Source organism: Balaenoptera ricei, chromosome 4 (assembly GCF_028023285.1).
Source record: "Balaenoptera ricei isolate mBalRic1 chromosome 4, mBalRic1.hap2, whole genome shotgun sequence".
Taxonomy (NCBI): domain Eukaryota; kingdom Metazoa; phylum Chordata; class Mammalia; order Artiodactyla; family Balaenopteridae; genus Balaenoptera; species Balaenoptera ricei.
This window is the reverse complement of record NC_082642.1, coordinates 101639277-101657865: the sequence shown is the minus strand read 5'-3', so window position 1 is coordinate 101657865 and position 18589 is coordinate 101639277. Positions and strand designations below refer to the sequence as shown.

Sequence of the window (18589 nt, the reverse complement as noted above, 5' to 3'; positions counted from 1 at the left end):
ACATTTTCTACATACGAGACTAACCAGAGCCGAGGGGAAAATCATGTCCCTACCTTGGTATTATCTGTCTGATGAGTTTAAATGGGAAAAATGCTTTTCAATTTTTTCCATAGTCATTGAAACTGATATTTTAATCTGAATAGTAACCTTAACATCAGTGTGACATTCCAGAGCTACTCTCTCATGTAGTTTTAATTTTCCCCCCACTTTGGAGAAATGACCTTGCACTACTGTGTTAAAAAGCAAATAGCTGCTTCAATATTTACATCAAAGGGTTTGTTCAATACATTTCAGTATAATAATTACAAACAAGAAGAGAATGCAATTTTGCATATCATAAGTGTCTTCTGAAAGTCACTAAAAATCCTATATCAATCTGGACACTGATTATGTCCATTGTCTCTTTTATGTAATATTTAATTTATTTTCACGGAAATGCCTCAGGTGAATACAACTCTTTCCAGCTTGAGGTTTGTATTTTGGGAAATAATTCACAGAGTTCAATGCTTCCAACTTTGATAGATTTATTGTCATGGCAGCGCCAAACATCTTTTTCTGATACTTGCTTACACATAGAGACTCAATGGGCCAAGTGATGAGAAGCAGAAGTTTAGTGCAGGTGCTTGTCCTAGTTTACACATATTTGGTATCCAACTCCTGGTAATAATGTTTACTTGCATGATGCATTATTGTTTTCAGAGAGCTGCCATATCCATTTCTCTTTGTTACAGACCTGTGGCTGTAATTTCTGAATCACTCCAAAAGGTGTCCTGCTTGAGAACGTGTGCACTATCACTCCTGCTAGAACTGCATATCTTTGGACACTGTTATTGCTTCTAGGTAAAATAATAGGGAGAGGAGATATGTTCAGGTGTAAGAATTGAGGAAATATGTTTCACTTAACAAAGATCTCATCAGCAGTCCAGTGGAAATCAGTGATTACATTTAGTGAAAAGTTCTTCCCCAGGTGGAGCTTCTGGACCTAATGAAGGTGGAGGTATTTTTCACTCCTTGCTTTTTCTCAGAGAAAGCAGAACCATTATTCCTTGCAATGATGTGGGGAAAGAATAGTGGAGCTCTGCTCTCCTACAATGAGTCCGCCATGCAGAACCTGGGTAGGTTCAGTATGTTAATCTATTGTGTCATTCCTTTGTTGAGGACAGGTCAAGGATTTCCCTTTGCCTGCAGAGTAAGTAATATTTATGGTTCTTCGCATGGCCCATAAAAAAATCCTAAAGATGCTACCAGAAAACTACTAGAGCAATCAATGAATTCAGTAAAGTTGCAGAATACAAAATTAATACACAGAAATCTGTTGCACTTCTATACACTAACAACAAAAAATCAGCAAGAGAAATTAAGGAAACAATCCCATTTACTATCATATCAAAAAGAATAAAATACCTAGTAATAAACCTACCTAAGCAAAAGACCTGTACTCCTAAAACTATAAGATGCTGATGAAAGAAATCGAAGATGACACAAACAGATGAAAAGATATACCATGTTCTTGGGTTGGAAGAATCAATATTGTCAAAATGACTACACTACCCAAGGTAATCTACCGATTCAATGCAATCCCTATCAAATTACCAATGGCATTTTTTGCAGATCTAGAACAAAAAAATCTTAAAGTTTGCATGGAAACACAAAAGACCCTGAATAGCTAAAGCAATCTTGACAAAGAAAAATGGAGCTTGAGAAATCAGGCTCCCTGACTTCAGACTATATTATAAAGCTACAGTAATCAAAACAGTATGGTACTGGCACAAAGATAGACTTATAGATCAATGGAACAGGATAGAAAGCCCAGAAATATACCCACACACCCATGGTCAATCGATCTATGACAAAGGAAGCAAGATTATACAGTGGAGAAAAGACAGTCTCTTCAATAAGTGGTGCTGGGAAAACTGGACAGCTACATGTAAAAGAATGAAATTAGAACATTCTCTAACAGCATACACAAAAATAAATTCAAAATCGATTAGAGACCTAAATGTAAGACCGGATACTATAAAACTCTTAGAGGAAAACATAGGCAGAACAGTATTTGACATAAATCCCAGCAATATCTCTTTGGATCCATCTCCTAGAGTGATGAAAATAAAAACAAACAAATGGGATCTAATTAAATTTAAAAGCTTTTGCACAGCAAAGAAAACCATAAGCAAAACAAAAAGACAACCCTCTGAATGTGAGAAAATATTTGCAAATGATGTGACCAACAAGGGATTAATCTCCAAAATGTATTATATAAACAGCTCATGCAGGTCAATATCAAAAAAACAAACAACCCAATCAGAAAATGGGCAGAAGACCTAAATAGACATTTCTCCAAAGAAGACATACAGATGGCCAAAAAGCACAAGATGCTCAACATCGCTAATTATTAGAGAAATGTAAATCAAAACTATAATGAGGTATCACCTCACACTTATCAGAACGGCCATCATCAAAAAGTCTACAAACAATAAATACTGTAAAGGGTGTGGAGAAAAGTGAACCCTCCTACACTGTTGGTGGGAATGTAATTTGGTATGGCCACTACAGAGAACAGTATGGAGGTTCTTTAAAAAACTAAAAATAGAGCCACCAGATGATCCAGCAAGCCCATTCCTGGGCATATATCCAGAGAAAACCATACTTCGAAAAGATACATGCAACCCAATGTTCACTGCAGCACTATTTACAATAGCCAGGACATGGAAGCAACCTAAATGTTCATCGACAGATAAATGGATAAAGAAGATGTGGTATATATATACAATGGATTATTACTCAGCCATAAAAAAAGAATGAACTAATGTCATTTGCAGCAACATGGATGGACCTAGAGATTATCATACTAAGTGAAGTAAGTCAGACAGAGAAAGACAAATATCATATGATAGCACTTATAGTGGAATCTAAAAATACAAATGAACTTATTTACAAAACAGAAACAGACTAGCAGACTTAGAAAACAAACTATGGTTACCAAAGGAGAAAGGTTGGCGGGGGGGGATAGGGATAAATTAGGAGGTTGGGATTAACATGTACACACTACTATATATAAAATAGATAATCAACAAGGGCCTACTGTATAGCACAGGGAACTCTACTCAACACTCTGTAATAAACTATATGGGAAAAGACTCTGAAAAAGAATAGACATATGTATATGTATAACTAAATCACTTTTCTGTACACCTGAAACTAACATAACATTGTAAATCAAATATACTCCAACATAAAAAATAAAAACATATATATAAAAAACAGAAGTAAACATTTTAATTAATTAATTTTTTAAAAAGCAAATTTAGGAAGACATCTCCAGAGAAACTGATACATGTAAATTAGGGTGGTGAATCAACTTTTTTTAAATGATAAAATTTCCTTAAACAGTTTTTGGTCATATTTGCTTAACAAATTTAAATATATAAAAAATAAATAACAGTTTAGATAGGTTTTTTAAAAAGGTATAATACATAACCATTTCTAATCCCACAGCATTCTGAGGACTGATTATTATTCACAAATGAATTAAAGATACAATTCTTGCTTGTCTTATAAATTATTTTTACAACAATAAAATGTCTCCCACTTCAGACACCAAAGCAAAGCCCAAGTTACCAGTGATACAAATAATATGAAGAATTTTCCTAATCTGTGTCTACAGATTACAGGCATACCACTCTCCAAACTGAACTGAAGTGGGAATAGCAAGCAGAGAAAGGCAGTAGAATGAGGACATGTTTAGTAGTTCTAATTAATCTGTAACTGCCAAACAGTAATATTAAGTATTAGCACAAGATATAATTTTATTTACAGCAGATTTACCTAACTAATCATATTTTACTAAAGCTCATATTAAAATCAACATCACTTATCTGATATATCTGTATCAGGATGTAGGGGAAAATTAAGAGGATAAACCTTTACTACAGATAATCTAAAGCTGAGGTATTTTGAACAAAGCTATTCAAATTTGACTATACTTTATTTGGAGATTGCAATAATTCAAGTGCAGAGGGGAAAAACCTACCCATTTCTGCCATTAGTCTGGCAGAAGAGAAGACTCTAATAACCTCACCTCTTTAAGGTAGCGAACCAGGCGGCAGAGGGAGCTCACGAGCGACAGGGTGAAGCCGGTGAGACCCTGACTGTTCTGGAGCCCCCGGACCTCGCGTCCTGTCCACCGCTCATATTCTTCCATTTCATGCTCCACTTCGTGTATCATGTGCTTGAGGACATCTAGGCTGGGGTTACTGCTATTCGGTAAGTGTGTGGAGGCTGTGCTGGCTGATAACACGCTATTCTTCTGTTTGGAAGGAGCACGCGAATCTGGTTTTCTTTTCACTGATAATGACAGAAGTCATTCTATGTTAAGACCGGGAAAAATTACACTAGAAAAACGTCTGACTGTTGTTCACAATTTATAAAAGGTTTTTATCGAAGTTATCATCATTTTCTCATAAAGAATCTATACTGTTTGAACCAGATTTACACTATCTATAATGAATGGATGAGAACCATCCTTCTAGAGTTACATGGAATAAAAGGAGGCATTGCCTGGCTACCATTCAACAAACTCTTACTTAGTAGAATCCAACTGGATGAGTTTAAGGGAAAAGACATGCACTAAGAAACTAAGATAGCTGTGTCAAGTTACATGTTTAATAACCCACTTTGTCAATTAAGAGACTGAACCTTTATTTAGCAGCTGTTTTTGCTTCCTTGAGTTCAGCACTTGTCTCACTACAGAGCTTGAGTCTAGAGTCTCAGTAGATTCTTCCAGTTGAAGCCTCGTATGGATTCTCTTAACAGCATTGGTAGCATTCAGAGCAGCTAAAAGGCAGAATTTTTCCAAAAGTATCTCAAGTGAACAACAACAACAAAATTTTAAGCATGTCAATTGACAGGTCAATGAGTATTTACTCAACCAGGCTAAGAGAGTCAAAACTCAAGTAACATTCCTTTAAAAGATTACTGTGCTTAAGAAAGAACATAATAAAGTAAGCTACTACTCTGGGAGAACTAATACAGTCAGGAACCAAACCTTTTTGTTCTCCTGATGGAGAAGGAGATGATGGAGTTCCTGAAGAGGTTGTTATTTGTGATTGTGTTGCTACTTTCTGCTGAATATCAGTCCGTAGTTTATTAATTAACTCGGAATTATCTTCCTTTATTTGGTGGAGAAACCTATAAATTATGGGACAACAAGCTATATTAGAATTAATAAGTACTATCATTTAACTTGTTCAACTGTTTACATGTTTGATTTGAAGAAACTTTTAATAATTCATAATCAAAGAGAAATATGTTTTGCTTTAACTTATAAGATAAAAATCTAAAATGCCATTCTTCTTGGTGTTAGAAGGAATCATTCCATCTCCCTCCCAGTTTCCTAGCTATGTTGGCTCCTAAACCAGGAGCGATTTGCCCTTTCTGAAGTTTTGTGCTATAGGTTACGTCCTCCTCTCTCTTCCTCTAGAGAAAGTACATGGTTTCTATGAAGGAGCTTGTCCTCAGAGCACAGTCTCGGCTCAACACTGAAGTAAAGTGACTGGAGCAGACTCTACCCCTGGGTTTCAGGGAGGCGGGGAGAGGGAATGAGAAGAAGAGCTACAGTGTAGGGGGTGAGAGAGATAAGCCTTTTGCTGTAATCATCTTTATCACTGATAAAGCTGATTTTTCAATCTCCAGTTGTCTGATTTCTTTGTCTATTCCCCAACTAGACTAATATTTAAAAGAGGCAGAGGGTCTAAAAGTGGAAACAACCCAAATGTCCACCAGCTGATGAATGGATAAGTAAAATGTGCTCTATCCACACAAAAGAATACTATTCAGCCATAAAAAGAATGAAGTGCTAACATGTTACAATATGGATAAAACTTGAAAACATGTGACTGACCCCAGACACAAAATATCACATACTGCATGATTCTATATAGAGGAAATGTCCAAATAGGCAAATCTACAGAGATTTAAAACAAAAACAAAAACAAAAAAACCCAGATTCATCTAACAAATTAGATTGGGCTGAAAGGTTTGGGAGAAAATGGCATCTGACTATTAAAGAGTATGGGGCTTCTTTGAGGGTAATGAAAATGTTCTGAAATTGACTGTAGGTTGCACAATTCAATGAATATACTAAAAATCTAAAGATCTTTGAATATTATGTTTTAAATAGGTAGAGTGTATGGTATGTGAACTATAAATCAATAAAACTGTTATGGGAAAACAACAACAACAATGACAGAGGAAAGGGGAAATCTTATTTAGTGGCTCTACAAACCTCAACCTAGAGGAGTTGCTTTCAAGCAACCTGTGGACAGCACATTGAACACTAGTTGCTATAAAGTTTAGTTAACAAAAGGCTGTAATGTGGTCCATCCACATTATGGCTAGTTATCAAAGCATCAGAAAGACTCCTCTGTAAGACAGTGTTAGTTAGGTCTAAGTCCAACCTTCAGGATAAGTCCTAAGAAAAGTGTCATAATAAGATTTCTGTACAAGTTGGGAAAATCCAAACCAGTCTGAACTCCCATTACCGTCTCTAATGTTTATACTTTTAAGAATTAGGTTATATCAAATAACAACAACAAAATAAGACAATACTATCTACGGTAGGCTTAAGAATGGCCCTCCAAAAGACACCCATAACCTAATCCCTGGAACTTGTGAATGTTACCTTATCTGACTAAAAAGGGACTTTGCAGATGTGGTTAAGTTAAGGGTCTTGAAATAGGGAGATGATCCTGGACTATCCAAGTGGGCCCTGAATGCAATAATATGCATCCTTAAGAGGGAAGCAGAGGGAGGTTTTGACACACACAAGTGGAGAAGGTGATGTGAAGGTGGAGGCAGAGGCTGGAGTGATGTGGACACAAGCCAAAAACACACCATCAGCCACCAGAAGCTGGAAGAGGCAAGGCGTGGATTATAACCTAGAGTATCCAGAGGGAATGTGGCAATACCAACACCTTCATTTCAGTCTAGTGAAACTGAATAAGGACTTCTGGGCTCTAGAACTGTGAGAGAATAAATTTCTGTTGCTTGAAGCCACCAAGTTTGTAGAAATTTGTTAACACAGCCCCAGAAAATTAATACAGAATTTGGTACTTGGATATGGGGTGCTTATGTAACAAATACCTAAAAATATGAAAGTAGCTTTGGAATTGGATAATGGGTAAAGGCTGGAATTATTTTTAGGTGAATGATAGAAAAAGCCTGATTGCCTTAAAAAGACTATTGATAAAAATATGAATGTTGGGCTTCCCTGGTGGTGCAGTGGTTGAGAATCTGCCTGCCAACGCAGGGGACACGGGTTCGAGCCCTGGTCTGGGAAGATCCCACATGCCGCGGAGCAACTGGGCCTGTGAGCCACAACTACTGAGCCTGCGCATCTGGAGCCTGTGCTCCGCAACAAGAGTGGCCACGATAGTGAGAGGCCTGTGCACCACGATGAAGAGTGGCCCCCGCTCGCCGCAACTAGAGAAAGCCCTCGCACAGAAACTAAGACCCAACGCAGCCAAAAATAAATAAATAAATAAAAATTTTTAAAAAAAAATGAATGTTAAGGACTCTTCCAGTGAGGCCTCAAGAGGAAGTGAGGAGCATGGTAGAGAAAGCCTATATTATCATAGAAAATAACATGTCATCATAAATAGAATGTTGGTAGAAATATGAATATTAAAGGAGCTTCTGGTAAGGATTCAGAAGGAAATGAGGAACATGTTATTGGAAACTGGGAAAAAGGCAAACCTTACCATAAAGTGGCAGAAAACTTAGCTGAGTTGTGTGGGAAGCAGAATTTGTAAGCAATGAAACTGGATATTTAGCTGTCAAAGTTTACAAGGAAAGTACTGAATGTGCAGCCTGCTTTCTTCTTGCTGCTTACAGTGAAATGCAAGAGGAAAGAGATAAATTGAGAGAAGAACTGTTAAGCAAAAGGGAACCAGGACTTGATTTGAGAAATTCTCACTCTTCAGATTGCAAAAGATGCTCAAATTAGGAGTCACTGTTAGGAAAGCAGGCTCTGGAGAGAAGGACAAGTGTACGGCTGGATAATTTTTTGCTACTTCTAAAGAGATGAGGCATGTGACTCCTGGATCTCCTCAATGATCTCAGCAGAAGCCAACAACAAAGACGGGATTATCCAGGAAAGATCAATAGAGGAGCTCTCATCTAAAGGCATGCTTTCCCATGACATACACAGGAGACCCATAAGATCTTTTGACAATGTTATACCATCAGAAATACTACAAGCTGGTACTGAAAGGGACAGAGATAGGACAAAATGAAGGAAGGGTGTCAAACTCCTAAAATTCTCCAGATAGTAAACAGGCTGATAAAATTACTCAGGGGAAAAGATGGGCTTCAGAAAAAAGGAATAATGATTTCAAAGCCAGGGCTGCAGGTATAGAGACTAGATCCACAGACACAGAGTCCAAGGCCAGAGCCACAAGCACAGAGAATTGAACCATGGACCCAAAGGGTGAAGTGTCAAGCCACAGAGGATTATTACCAGGCCTTGAAACCTAATAAAATTTGCCCTGCTGGGTTGGGACTGGTGACCCATTTCTTCCTTTGATTTTCTCCTTTTTCAAATGGGGATGTCTATAATTATTATCCTATGTCTGTTCCATCATTGTATTTTAAAAGCAGATAACTTGTTTTCTAGTTTCACAGGACCACAGATGGAGAAGAGTATTGGCCCAGGGTGTATCATATCCAGAGTTATACCCATTCCTGACTTAGATGATGAGATTCAGTCTGAGTTTATGTTTAGATGAGATTTTGAACTTGAGTTGATGCTGAGACATTGGGGGATATTGGAATGGGGTGAATGTAAATTTTGCATGTGGGCCAGTGGGTGGACTGTGTAGCTAAATTATGGTCCCTGAAGATATGTCCATGCTCTCATCCCTGGAACCTGAAAGTGGCCAAAAATGGGTCTTTGCAGATGTGATTAAGTGAAAGATCTTGAGATGGTGAGGTTATCCTCTGTGGGCCCTAAATGCAATCATGTATATTCTTATAAAGGAGAGACAGAGGTAGATTTTCTCTCTCTCACACACACACACACAGGAGGTGATGTGAAGACAGAGGCAGAGACTGAAGTGATGTAGCCACAAGCCAAGGAAGACCAAAAGCCATCAAAAGCTGGAAGAGGAAAGGAACAGATTTTCTTCTAGAGCCTCTGGAGGGAGTGTGGCCCTATCAACACCTTGATTTTGGTCTAGTGAAACTGATTTCAGATTTCTGGCCTCCAGAAGTGTGAGAAAATAAATTTCTATTGTTTTAAGCCACCAAGTTTGTAATAATTTGTTATAGCAACTCCAGGAAACTAACATACTACCTTGAATTTGGCAACTTTCAGTTTAGAAACTTAAAATACTTTATAGGTATTATTGGGTTGGCCAAAAAGTTTGTTTGGATTAAGATGTTATGGAAAAACCCGAGTGAACTTTTTGGCCAACCCAATATTTTTGAAATATGATGGGAAGAAAAAGAAATTACTTTAAAGTATTTACTTCCATCTGAAGACAATATTCTCCTTTAGATCTAGAACTCAATTTTACTTATTTTATTTACTTTGGGCATTGATTCACATCCAAGCTCCTTCCATTTCCATTGATGACCACTTATGAGCACCAATTCTATTTTATGGCAGCATCAATCACAACAGTATTTTAATGACTTTATTTCATAGACAACTTAGGAATATCAGCATCTCTAATTTATATTCCTAACATACAAACCACATCCAAAGGAAGCTACCCAAGCCTTCTGGAAAGAGCTATTTTCCTTGTCATTCAGTTTTTGCTACTAGGGGTTTATTCCTCTCAATTCTTTCTCCCTTTTTTCCTATGGATGCTCTAACATCACCTTTCCCTCTCCCCAGCCTATACACAAAGATCTACAGAGGAAGTAGGTATTGATAACAGTTAAAGTGAGAGAAATGCTTGCAATCACTGTTTCCTCACTTGGAATGTACTGACCCCAAAAAAACAGCAATGACTCAGTAGAGGCTTTTGAGGATTGGGTCAGGAACATATTTACCATGTATAATATTATTGCTATGAGAAATCAATTCAGTGCTCACAAGAACTCACAGAATTCACAGAAATTTTCAAACCTGAAGGCACCTTAAAAATCATATGTTCTACCCCCCTCATATTTTACAAGTGAGGAAATAAAGACCCACAGATTATCTAATTAGTAAGTAATCACAGGCTTAGTCCCCAGATTCCAAGTCTAATGCATCTTCTAATACCTCATGCCCAGCGGTCAATAAGTAACATTTTGAGACATAAGGTATTCATAAGTTGGAAATTGCCTTTTCAAACAACTAATGAGATAAAACTAAACTTAACCTACCAAATAAAAAAAATTATTTGATTCAAGTGTAAAGGATAAAAGTAATTCTGTACAAGATTAGTTATATTAGGCTCTGAAAGAAAAAGTACTTAAAAGATGATACATATTTCCAGGTATTCCTAACAAAATGGTGACCAGCTAAATTTGAATTACTCTACACATCCTCCAAAAAACTATACAGTGAAACAAGAAAAGCAAATAAAACAGCGTATGACCCATACCTTCTATATTATTGGAAGACAGAGAATACTACTAACTTCAAACTACCTGTAAGTAGAAAAATAAGCATCAAATTCCAGCAAAGATATTTCTTGAGCTCCTGTAGGAAGCCTTTGCAAAGAATGGGGGCAGTTCAAAATGACTGCACAGAGAAAAGGAAAGCTGAGAGCCTAATGGTGATAAAAATCACCTCTAGAAAGAAAAAGTCCACTCTAAGTATGCAAATACTTAAAACAAAAAACAAAAAAACAAAAACCTGGGCAATCATAACACCACCAAGAAGTTTATAGAACCCAAGGTGGTAGTCTTGGGAAGGCATCACTTCTTAAGGAGAAGAGAGTGAACAGGAAGGGAGAGGTACCCTTTAGAGGCTGAGTGCTAAAGGAGAAAAGATGCAAAAGTCCTTCAAGACAAAAAAGAACCACGATATTGGAGGACAAGCCAACTTTAACCCACCAACACTTTTTTTTTTTTTTAAAGAAAAAAGGCTTTAAATAAGCTGTGCCTCACCATAAGTGAGAGAAGAATCACCCAAAACTCCCAACCCTCTCCACAAAATGTACAGTATAACAAAGGCAGTATATCAAAACAGAAAACTGAAATTGAAATATTTCAGCTAATGAGAATTCCTGCCCCCAACATGCAAAAAAAAAGAAAACTATAACACAATACTTTAAACAGAATTAAATATACTTTAAAAAGCATTTCTTGAATCAGAAATTCTAAAACTAAGACCAGAAATGGACAAAGAACAGGAAGGAATAAAGTAAGAACTGATTAAACTGAGGAAAGAAATCAAAGAAAAAGAAAAACTATGTCAGAAATAAAGATTAAATTACAATGTGTCCATTGGAGAATTGTTAAATAAACATTTAATAAGCAACATTAAAGAATTACAGAAAAACAACAAAAAGAATAAAAATAAGATTAAGAAGAATACAAAGGGTTAAAGAGAAAGTGCTTGAAGTGGAAAACAGGAAAAATCTTTTGTGTATATAAAAGGAATCTCTGAAAAAGAAAAAGAAAACAGTGATTTAGAACTAATATTTAAAACTATAATCCAAGAAAACTTTGCAGACCAAAAAAAAAGAGAGGGAGAACTGAATATATATATAATATATATAGGAAAAGGCGTATATATATATAATATATAATATAGGAAAGGTCCAACTGTGTTGGGAAAGGAAAAATTGACCTGGAAAGGTAAACTCCAAGAAATAGCTTAGCGATAGTTAAATTTTAAAGACAAAGGAAATCAAGTCACTAGATAAAAATGCCAAATTATTTATAAGGGCAAGAAAATTATCCTAGCATCAGACTTCCCAAAAGCAACATTCAAAGCAAACAAAGAATGGAGTAGCATTTTCAAGAAAGTTAAGAAAACAAAATGGAAACCAAAGATTTTATATCCAGCCAAGATGTCCTTCAAATATCAAAGCCATACAAAAACTTCTAAACTTTCAAAAACTCAGGGAATACTGTATTCACAAGCCCTACAACATGAGCTTTGTCTAACTGAGAGAATCAACCAAGAGTTAACTAGGGAAACATCATAAAAGGACCGATGATGAGCATTTCATATATTTAATTATAGATCTAAGATTAAAACAAAAATGGAGATACAAGAGGAAAAAAATATGTAAATGTTTTATGTTCTGTTAAAGGAAAAAAAATGCAGCTAAAAAAATGGGGATGAAGATGGAAAGAAAAGAAGGGAAAAAATGGGAATGCAGCATAACTCACTTGCAGCATAGGCAATAGGTAGAAGTCAAAAAGACCACTGAAAACCAACCTGACAGTGAAAGGTTGAGCAAGAAAACAGGGAACTAAAGGCTCTATAAAAGGTTGATATAAAGAAATAAGCAACTACAACAAAAATTACAAACTTCCTAAATACCAAAGACATTTTTAAAAAGAACAGAGAAAACATCTCACATAGAGAAGGAAAACTGTAAAGTATAATACACCTAGTACCATAAAATAATATGACAAAGTTGACACCAAACATATCAACCATATCAATACATGTTACAAGCTTACTTCACCAGTTTAAAAAAAAAAATTGATTTTCAAATTGGCTAAGAAGGCAAGATCCAATTCTATATGTTTTTTTTTTTGGCCATGCCATGCAGCATGCAGGATCTTAGCTCCCCGACCAGGGATAGAACCCACGTCCCCTGCCATGGAAGCACAGAGTATTAACCACTGGACCACCAGGGAAATCCCCAATTCTATGTTCAATACAAGAGACACACCTAGTACACAATAATTCAGAAAGGCTAAAAATAAAAGAATGAGCAAAGATGATCCAAGCAATTAGAAACAAGAAAAATGCAGACGTTTTATTCCTGTTACCAAAGTACAATTGAAGCCAAGAGGCACTAAATGTGACACTTTTATAATGCTAAAAGCCGTACTTCACAATGAAGATATAATACACATGGATATCCATGTATCAAAAAACACAATAACCATCTTTATAAAGATGGAGGTATTTTAACTGCAAACAGAATTACATATACAACATCAAATGCAAAGAAACAAATAGTAATAGCAAGAGACTTTAAAACACTACTCTCAATATAAGATAATGGCAAAAATAAATAAGGATACAGAAGAAGTAAACAACATAATCAGTGAGGTGGACCTTATGGATATACATATAGAACTTTCAAGCACAGACATGGGACATTCACAAAAATTTGATCATATATTTGGTCACAAAGAAAATATCATTAAGTTCCACAAGTAGAAATATTACAAACCACACTCTGGATGCAGTACAACTAAAACTAACTGTACAAGAAAACCAAGAGGCTCTTCTGTCTGGAAACTTAAAAATGAAAGAAAACAACAACAAAAAACTATTAAATAACTCTTAGGTAAAAGGGCCAATATAAACTGAAATTATCTAATTTCTAAAATAACAAAGCATTACATATTCAGATGTGTAGTACACATTTAAGGCAGTGATCATGGAAAAATTCAAAACCTTAAATACATTTATCAATTAAAATAAAAGAATGAAAATAAATGTATTAAATTCTAAACTCAAAAAGCTTTAAAAAAAAACAGAAAACAAAAGAAAGCACAAGGAAGAAAATAAAAATAAAAGCAAAAATTGATGAGGAAGATGGGCTTCCCAAGTGGTGCAGTGGTTAAGAATCTGCCTGCCAATGCAGGGGACACCGGTTCAAGCCCTGGTCTGGGAAGATCCCACGTGCCGCAGAGCAGCTAAGCCCGTGTGCCACAACTACTGAGCCTGCGCTCTAGAGCCCGCGAGTCACAACTACTGAGCCCATGTGCCACAACTACTGAAGCCCACGTGCCTAGAGCCCGTGCTCTGCAACAAGAGAAGCCCACGTACAAAGCCCACGCACCACAACAAAGACCCAGTGCAGCCATAAATAAATAAATTAAATAAATAAATTTATTTTAAAAATAATAATAATAAGGTAGCAGAATATCAAAATAACATACTGAAATCAGCTTGGCATCAAAATGGCAGCCTCCAGGACAGCTCACGTCAATGAGTACTCCCTAGTACCTCGGCCACCAGTCCCCGCAGTGAGCCACAGCCGCCCCCTACCTCCCCAGGAGATCCTCCAAGACCAGCAGGACATTTGTTTACTCAATGCTCACTAGAGGGAGGCCTTTTCCAGTTGTATTCCTTTTCAGAGGCTTTGCCTTCTGCATGGGAAACGGACTCCTCCAAGGCTACTATCTGGTTTCCTGTGCTGAATACCCTGCTGAGTGGTACAGAGACATACAGTTTAGCCTGGGTGTCTTATTTATTTTGTTAATGGGAATCAATTCATAGTGACTGTAATACCCCAGCTCAGGAAGCCTGGAGAAATCATCTATAGGATTCCAGAAGGTGGCTTGTTCATGTACATTTCTGGAGCCAATTTCCTTGGTGAGATCGCTGAATGGATCGGCTATGCCCTGGCCACTTGGTCCCTCCCAGCACTTGCGTGGGCATTTTTCTCACTTTCTTTCCGTGGGCTACGAGCTTTTCACCACCATAGGTTCTACCTCAAGATGTTTGAGAACCACCCCATGTCTCGGAAAGCCCTCATTCCATTCATCTTTTAAAGAAACGAAATAAAAGGGAACAAAGCTCCCACAATCCTGTTGAAAACCATAAAGCTGCTGAACCTGTAACTTTTAAAGTCCCACTGTGTATATGTAATAGTAGGCCTCTGGTGTTCTGGCAGCTAACCTGAGGATTCTGAAAGGGCCCCTTAGTGTTTCCTCCCATCCTCCCTGAGGGTCTCTGTCCTGATCTCCTATTGAAGCTTCAACAAGGCCCTTTTTTACACAGAGACATCTGCTTCTTAGCTATTCCTCCTAAAAAGTGCAAAGTTCCCTAAGTATTTTTTTTCTTTGGATGACCCAAGTACAGGTGGCTTTATACCTGCTCTGTATCAGAGTAAGACAGCTCTGTTGTCGAGAAAGTTTTGAGTTGAGGGCAGTGCTTACAGAATTTATTAAAGGTACACATTTGACACTTAAACAAATCAGCAGACATTTAAATTCTGAAGCTGCACAGACCCAGAGCAAATCTCTTCCCAAATGAAAACCCACTCACATTTTCCTTTTCCTTAGTTAATAGTGAAAGATGTGAAATGATTAAGTAGACTTTTAATAGAGGAACCCTCTCTTCGTATTGCTGAAAATGCAACAACGCATTGACCCCATTTCAAATTTGTGCACTGTCTTCCAGAACATTCCACAATCCCTGCTAGAGATATGGTAGGCTAATCCAGAACACTGGTGTGGGTTTTACTGAAGGTCAGGTTTTAAAGATCACAAAGAAGAGATGACTCTGGTTGACTACAAAGAGAGCAAAAGAGTGTTTTACAATAGACTGCAAATTCTCATATTCTTAGAAACCAGTGGAAATATCCAAGTATGAGAGTGTCAAATAAGGGAAATTACCGAGTAAGAGCATATGCTGTTTGCCTCGACGAGACATGTACCATGACAGTGAAGCATCTCAGAAGCACCCAGCAACTCTTCCCTTCTGGAGATTCTGCATCACAGTCCTCAGGATCTGATCAAGAAGGCATCCCCTAGGGGTGCCTTGAACTTCAGTCCTCAAAAGTCCCTGGGGCAGAGGCTGAAAATTGCAACCGGAGGAACACCTCTTGGCAGAAAGCCTGCTTTGTTTGGCTCCAACAGTGTTCCACACATAGTTAGGTTTTCTTTTTTTTTTTTACATTCAAAGTTTCCAAAATTTAAAAATTAGGACGTTTCTACATTCTCTAGTTTCCTTTTAAAAGTTAGAGGATCTGGGCCCGTGGAGCCTGCGAAGAACTGGGACTGATCAGCTGGTAGACATCAGAATTTGCAACCTCTGTGCAGGGGTCACCCTCATGTGAGTGCTGAGACTTTGTGCTCTCTAAAGAAGGGGCTAAACACTCAAACCGTATGACGGTATTTGTCAATGCAGGTCTAGGTCTGGGGCCAGCATTGGTAATATTTAGCAAATCTCTTTGAGAAATGAGCACCAGTTTTATCAGATGTAGTGCTAAATGCAGAAATTCACTAGATAAAACATATAGGACACTCAAAAGACCTGAAGATGATGTAGATTACTGAAAAATACAAATTGTAATCATATAAATACATGTTTTGCTGTTTAAATGCCTGTCGAATCATGAATAAGTAAATTTTTTTTAATTAAAAGGTCCCCAGGGACTTCCCTGGTGGTGCAGTGGTTAAGAATCCACGTGCCAATGCAGGGGACATGGGTTCGAGCCCTGGTCTGGGAAGATCCCTCATGCCACGGAGCAACTAAGTCTGTGCGCCACAACTACTAAGCCTGCACTCTAGAGCCCGCGAGCCACAACTACTAAGCCTGCGTGCCACAACTACTGAAGTCTGTGCGCCTAGAGCCTGTGTTCTGCAAAAAGAGAAGCCGCTGCAATGAGAAGCCCACGCACCACAATGAAGGGTAGCCCCCGCTCACCGCAACTAGAGAAAGCCCACACACAGCAACGAAGACCCAACGCAGCCAAAAATAAATAAATAAATATAAAAAAAAAGATCCCCAAACTAAAAAAAACAAACACTGATATCAATAGCCTTCATAACACAAACAACTAGTTAGAGGGTGCGATGGAAGAGAAAGCCCCATTTAAAATAGTAACAATAAACATTAATAAAGGAAACTGAAGATGATTCAAAGAAATGGAAAGATGTTCCATGCTCCTGAATTAGAAGAATTAATATTGTTAAAATGGCAATACTACCCAAAGCAATATACAGATTTAACATGATCCCTATCAAATTACCCATGACATTTTTCACAGAACTAGAACAAATAACCCTAAAATTTATATGGAACCATAAAAGACCCAGAATTGCCAAAGCAATCCTGAGGAAAAAGAGCAAAGCAGGAGGCATAACCCTCCCAGACTTCAGACAATACTACAAAGCTACAGTAATCAAAACAGCATGGAATTGGCACAAAAACAGACATTTGGATCAATGGAATGAAATAGAGAGCCCAGAAATAAACCCACACACCTACGGTCAATGAATCTTCAACAAAGCAGGCAAGAATATACAAGGGAGAAAAGACAGTCTGTTTAGCAAGTGGTGTTGGGAAAGTTGGACAGCCGCGTGTAAATCAATGAAGTTAGAACACACCCTCACACCATACACAAAAATAAACTCAAAATGGCTTAAATACTTAAATATAAGACATGATACCATAAAACTCCTAGAAGAGAACATAGGCAAAACATTCTCTGACATAAATCATACCAGTGTTTTCTTAAGTCAGTCTCCCAAGGCAATAGAAATAAAAGCAAAAATAAACAAATAAGCTTATAAGCTTTTGCACAGCACAGGAAACCATAAACAAAGTGAAAAGACAAGCTACAGATTGGGAGAAAATATTTGGAAACAATGTGACCGACAAGGGCTTAATTTCCAAAATACACAAACAGCTCATACAACTCAATAACAGAAAAAACCCCAACAACCTAATCAAAAAAATGGGCAGAAGACCTAAGTAGACATTCCTCCAAAAAAGAGATACAGATGGCCAATAGGCACATGAGAAGAAGCTCATCATCGTTAATTATTAGAGAAATGCAAATCAAAACTACAATGAGGTACCACCTCACACCAGTCAGAATGGCCATCATCAAAATTCTACAAATAATATATGCTGGAGAGGGTGTGGACAAAAGGGAACCCTCTTACATTTTTGGTAGGAATGGAAATTGGTGCAGCCACTATGGAAAACATTATGGAGATTCCTTAAAAAACTAAAAATAGAATTATATGATCCAGCAATCCCACTCTTGGGCAAATATCTGGACAAAACTATAATTTGAAAAGATAGATGCACCTCTATGTTCACAGCAGCACTATTTACAATAGCCAAGATATGGAAGCAACCTAAATGTCTATCAACAGATGAATGGATAAAGAAGATGTGGCATCACACACACACACTAGAATACTACTCAGCCATAAAAATGAATGAAATAATGCCATTTGGAGCAACATGGATGGACCTAGAGATTATCATACTAAGTAAAACAAGTCAAACTGAAACAGACAAATATCATATGATACGTGGAATCTAAAATATGACATAAATGAACTTCCATGAAACAGAAACAGACTTACAGACACAGAGAACAGACTTGTAGTTGCCAAACAGGAGGGGAGGTGAGAGAGTGATGGATTCGGAGTTTGGGATTAGCAGATGCAAACTATTATATACAGAATGGATAAACAACAAGGTCCTACTGTATTTTTTATATACATATATAAAATATCCTGTAATAAACCATAATGGAAAAGAATGTGAAAAAGAACACATATATGTATAACTAAATCACTTTGCTGTAAAGCAGAAACTAACACAACACTGTAAATCAACTATACTTCAATAAAATAAATAAATTTTTGAAAAAGAGAGAAGCCACTTTTGGCCTAAGCCATTCTGTGATCTAAGCCTGACCACAATGCTTGC

General features: G+C 37.2%; 1 protein-coding gene and 1 pseudogene across 7 annotated transcripts in view; one reads left to right on the top strand and one right to left on the bottom strand.

Annotated features, from left to right (window-relative positions):
* Positions 1-18589, bottom strand: part of SPICE1 (spindle and centriole associated protein 1) — a 204793-nt gene that overhangs the window by 26363 nt on the left and 159841 nt on the right. For all 7 annotated transcript variants that reach the window (XM_059921121.1, XM_059921119.1, XM_059921122.1 and 4 more), the window contains 3 exons: positions 5045-5187; positions 4696-4833; positions 4079-4344 (listed from right to left, as the gene is read on the bottom strand). In XM_059921121.1, the coding sequence (XP_059777104.1) occupies positions 4079-4344; positions 4696-4833; positions 5045-5187 (547 nt within the window). The remainder of the gene's footprint in view (positions 1-4078; positions 4345-4695; positions 4834-5044; positions 5188-18589) is intronic.
* On the top strand, positions 13181-14685 carry LOC132365088 (3-oxo-5-alpha-steroid 4-dehydrogenase 2-like; annotated as a pseudogene).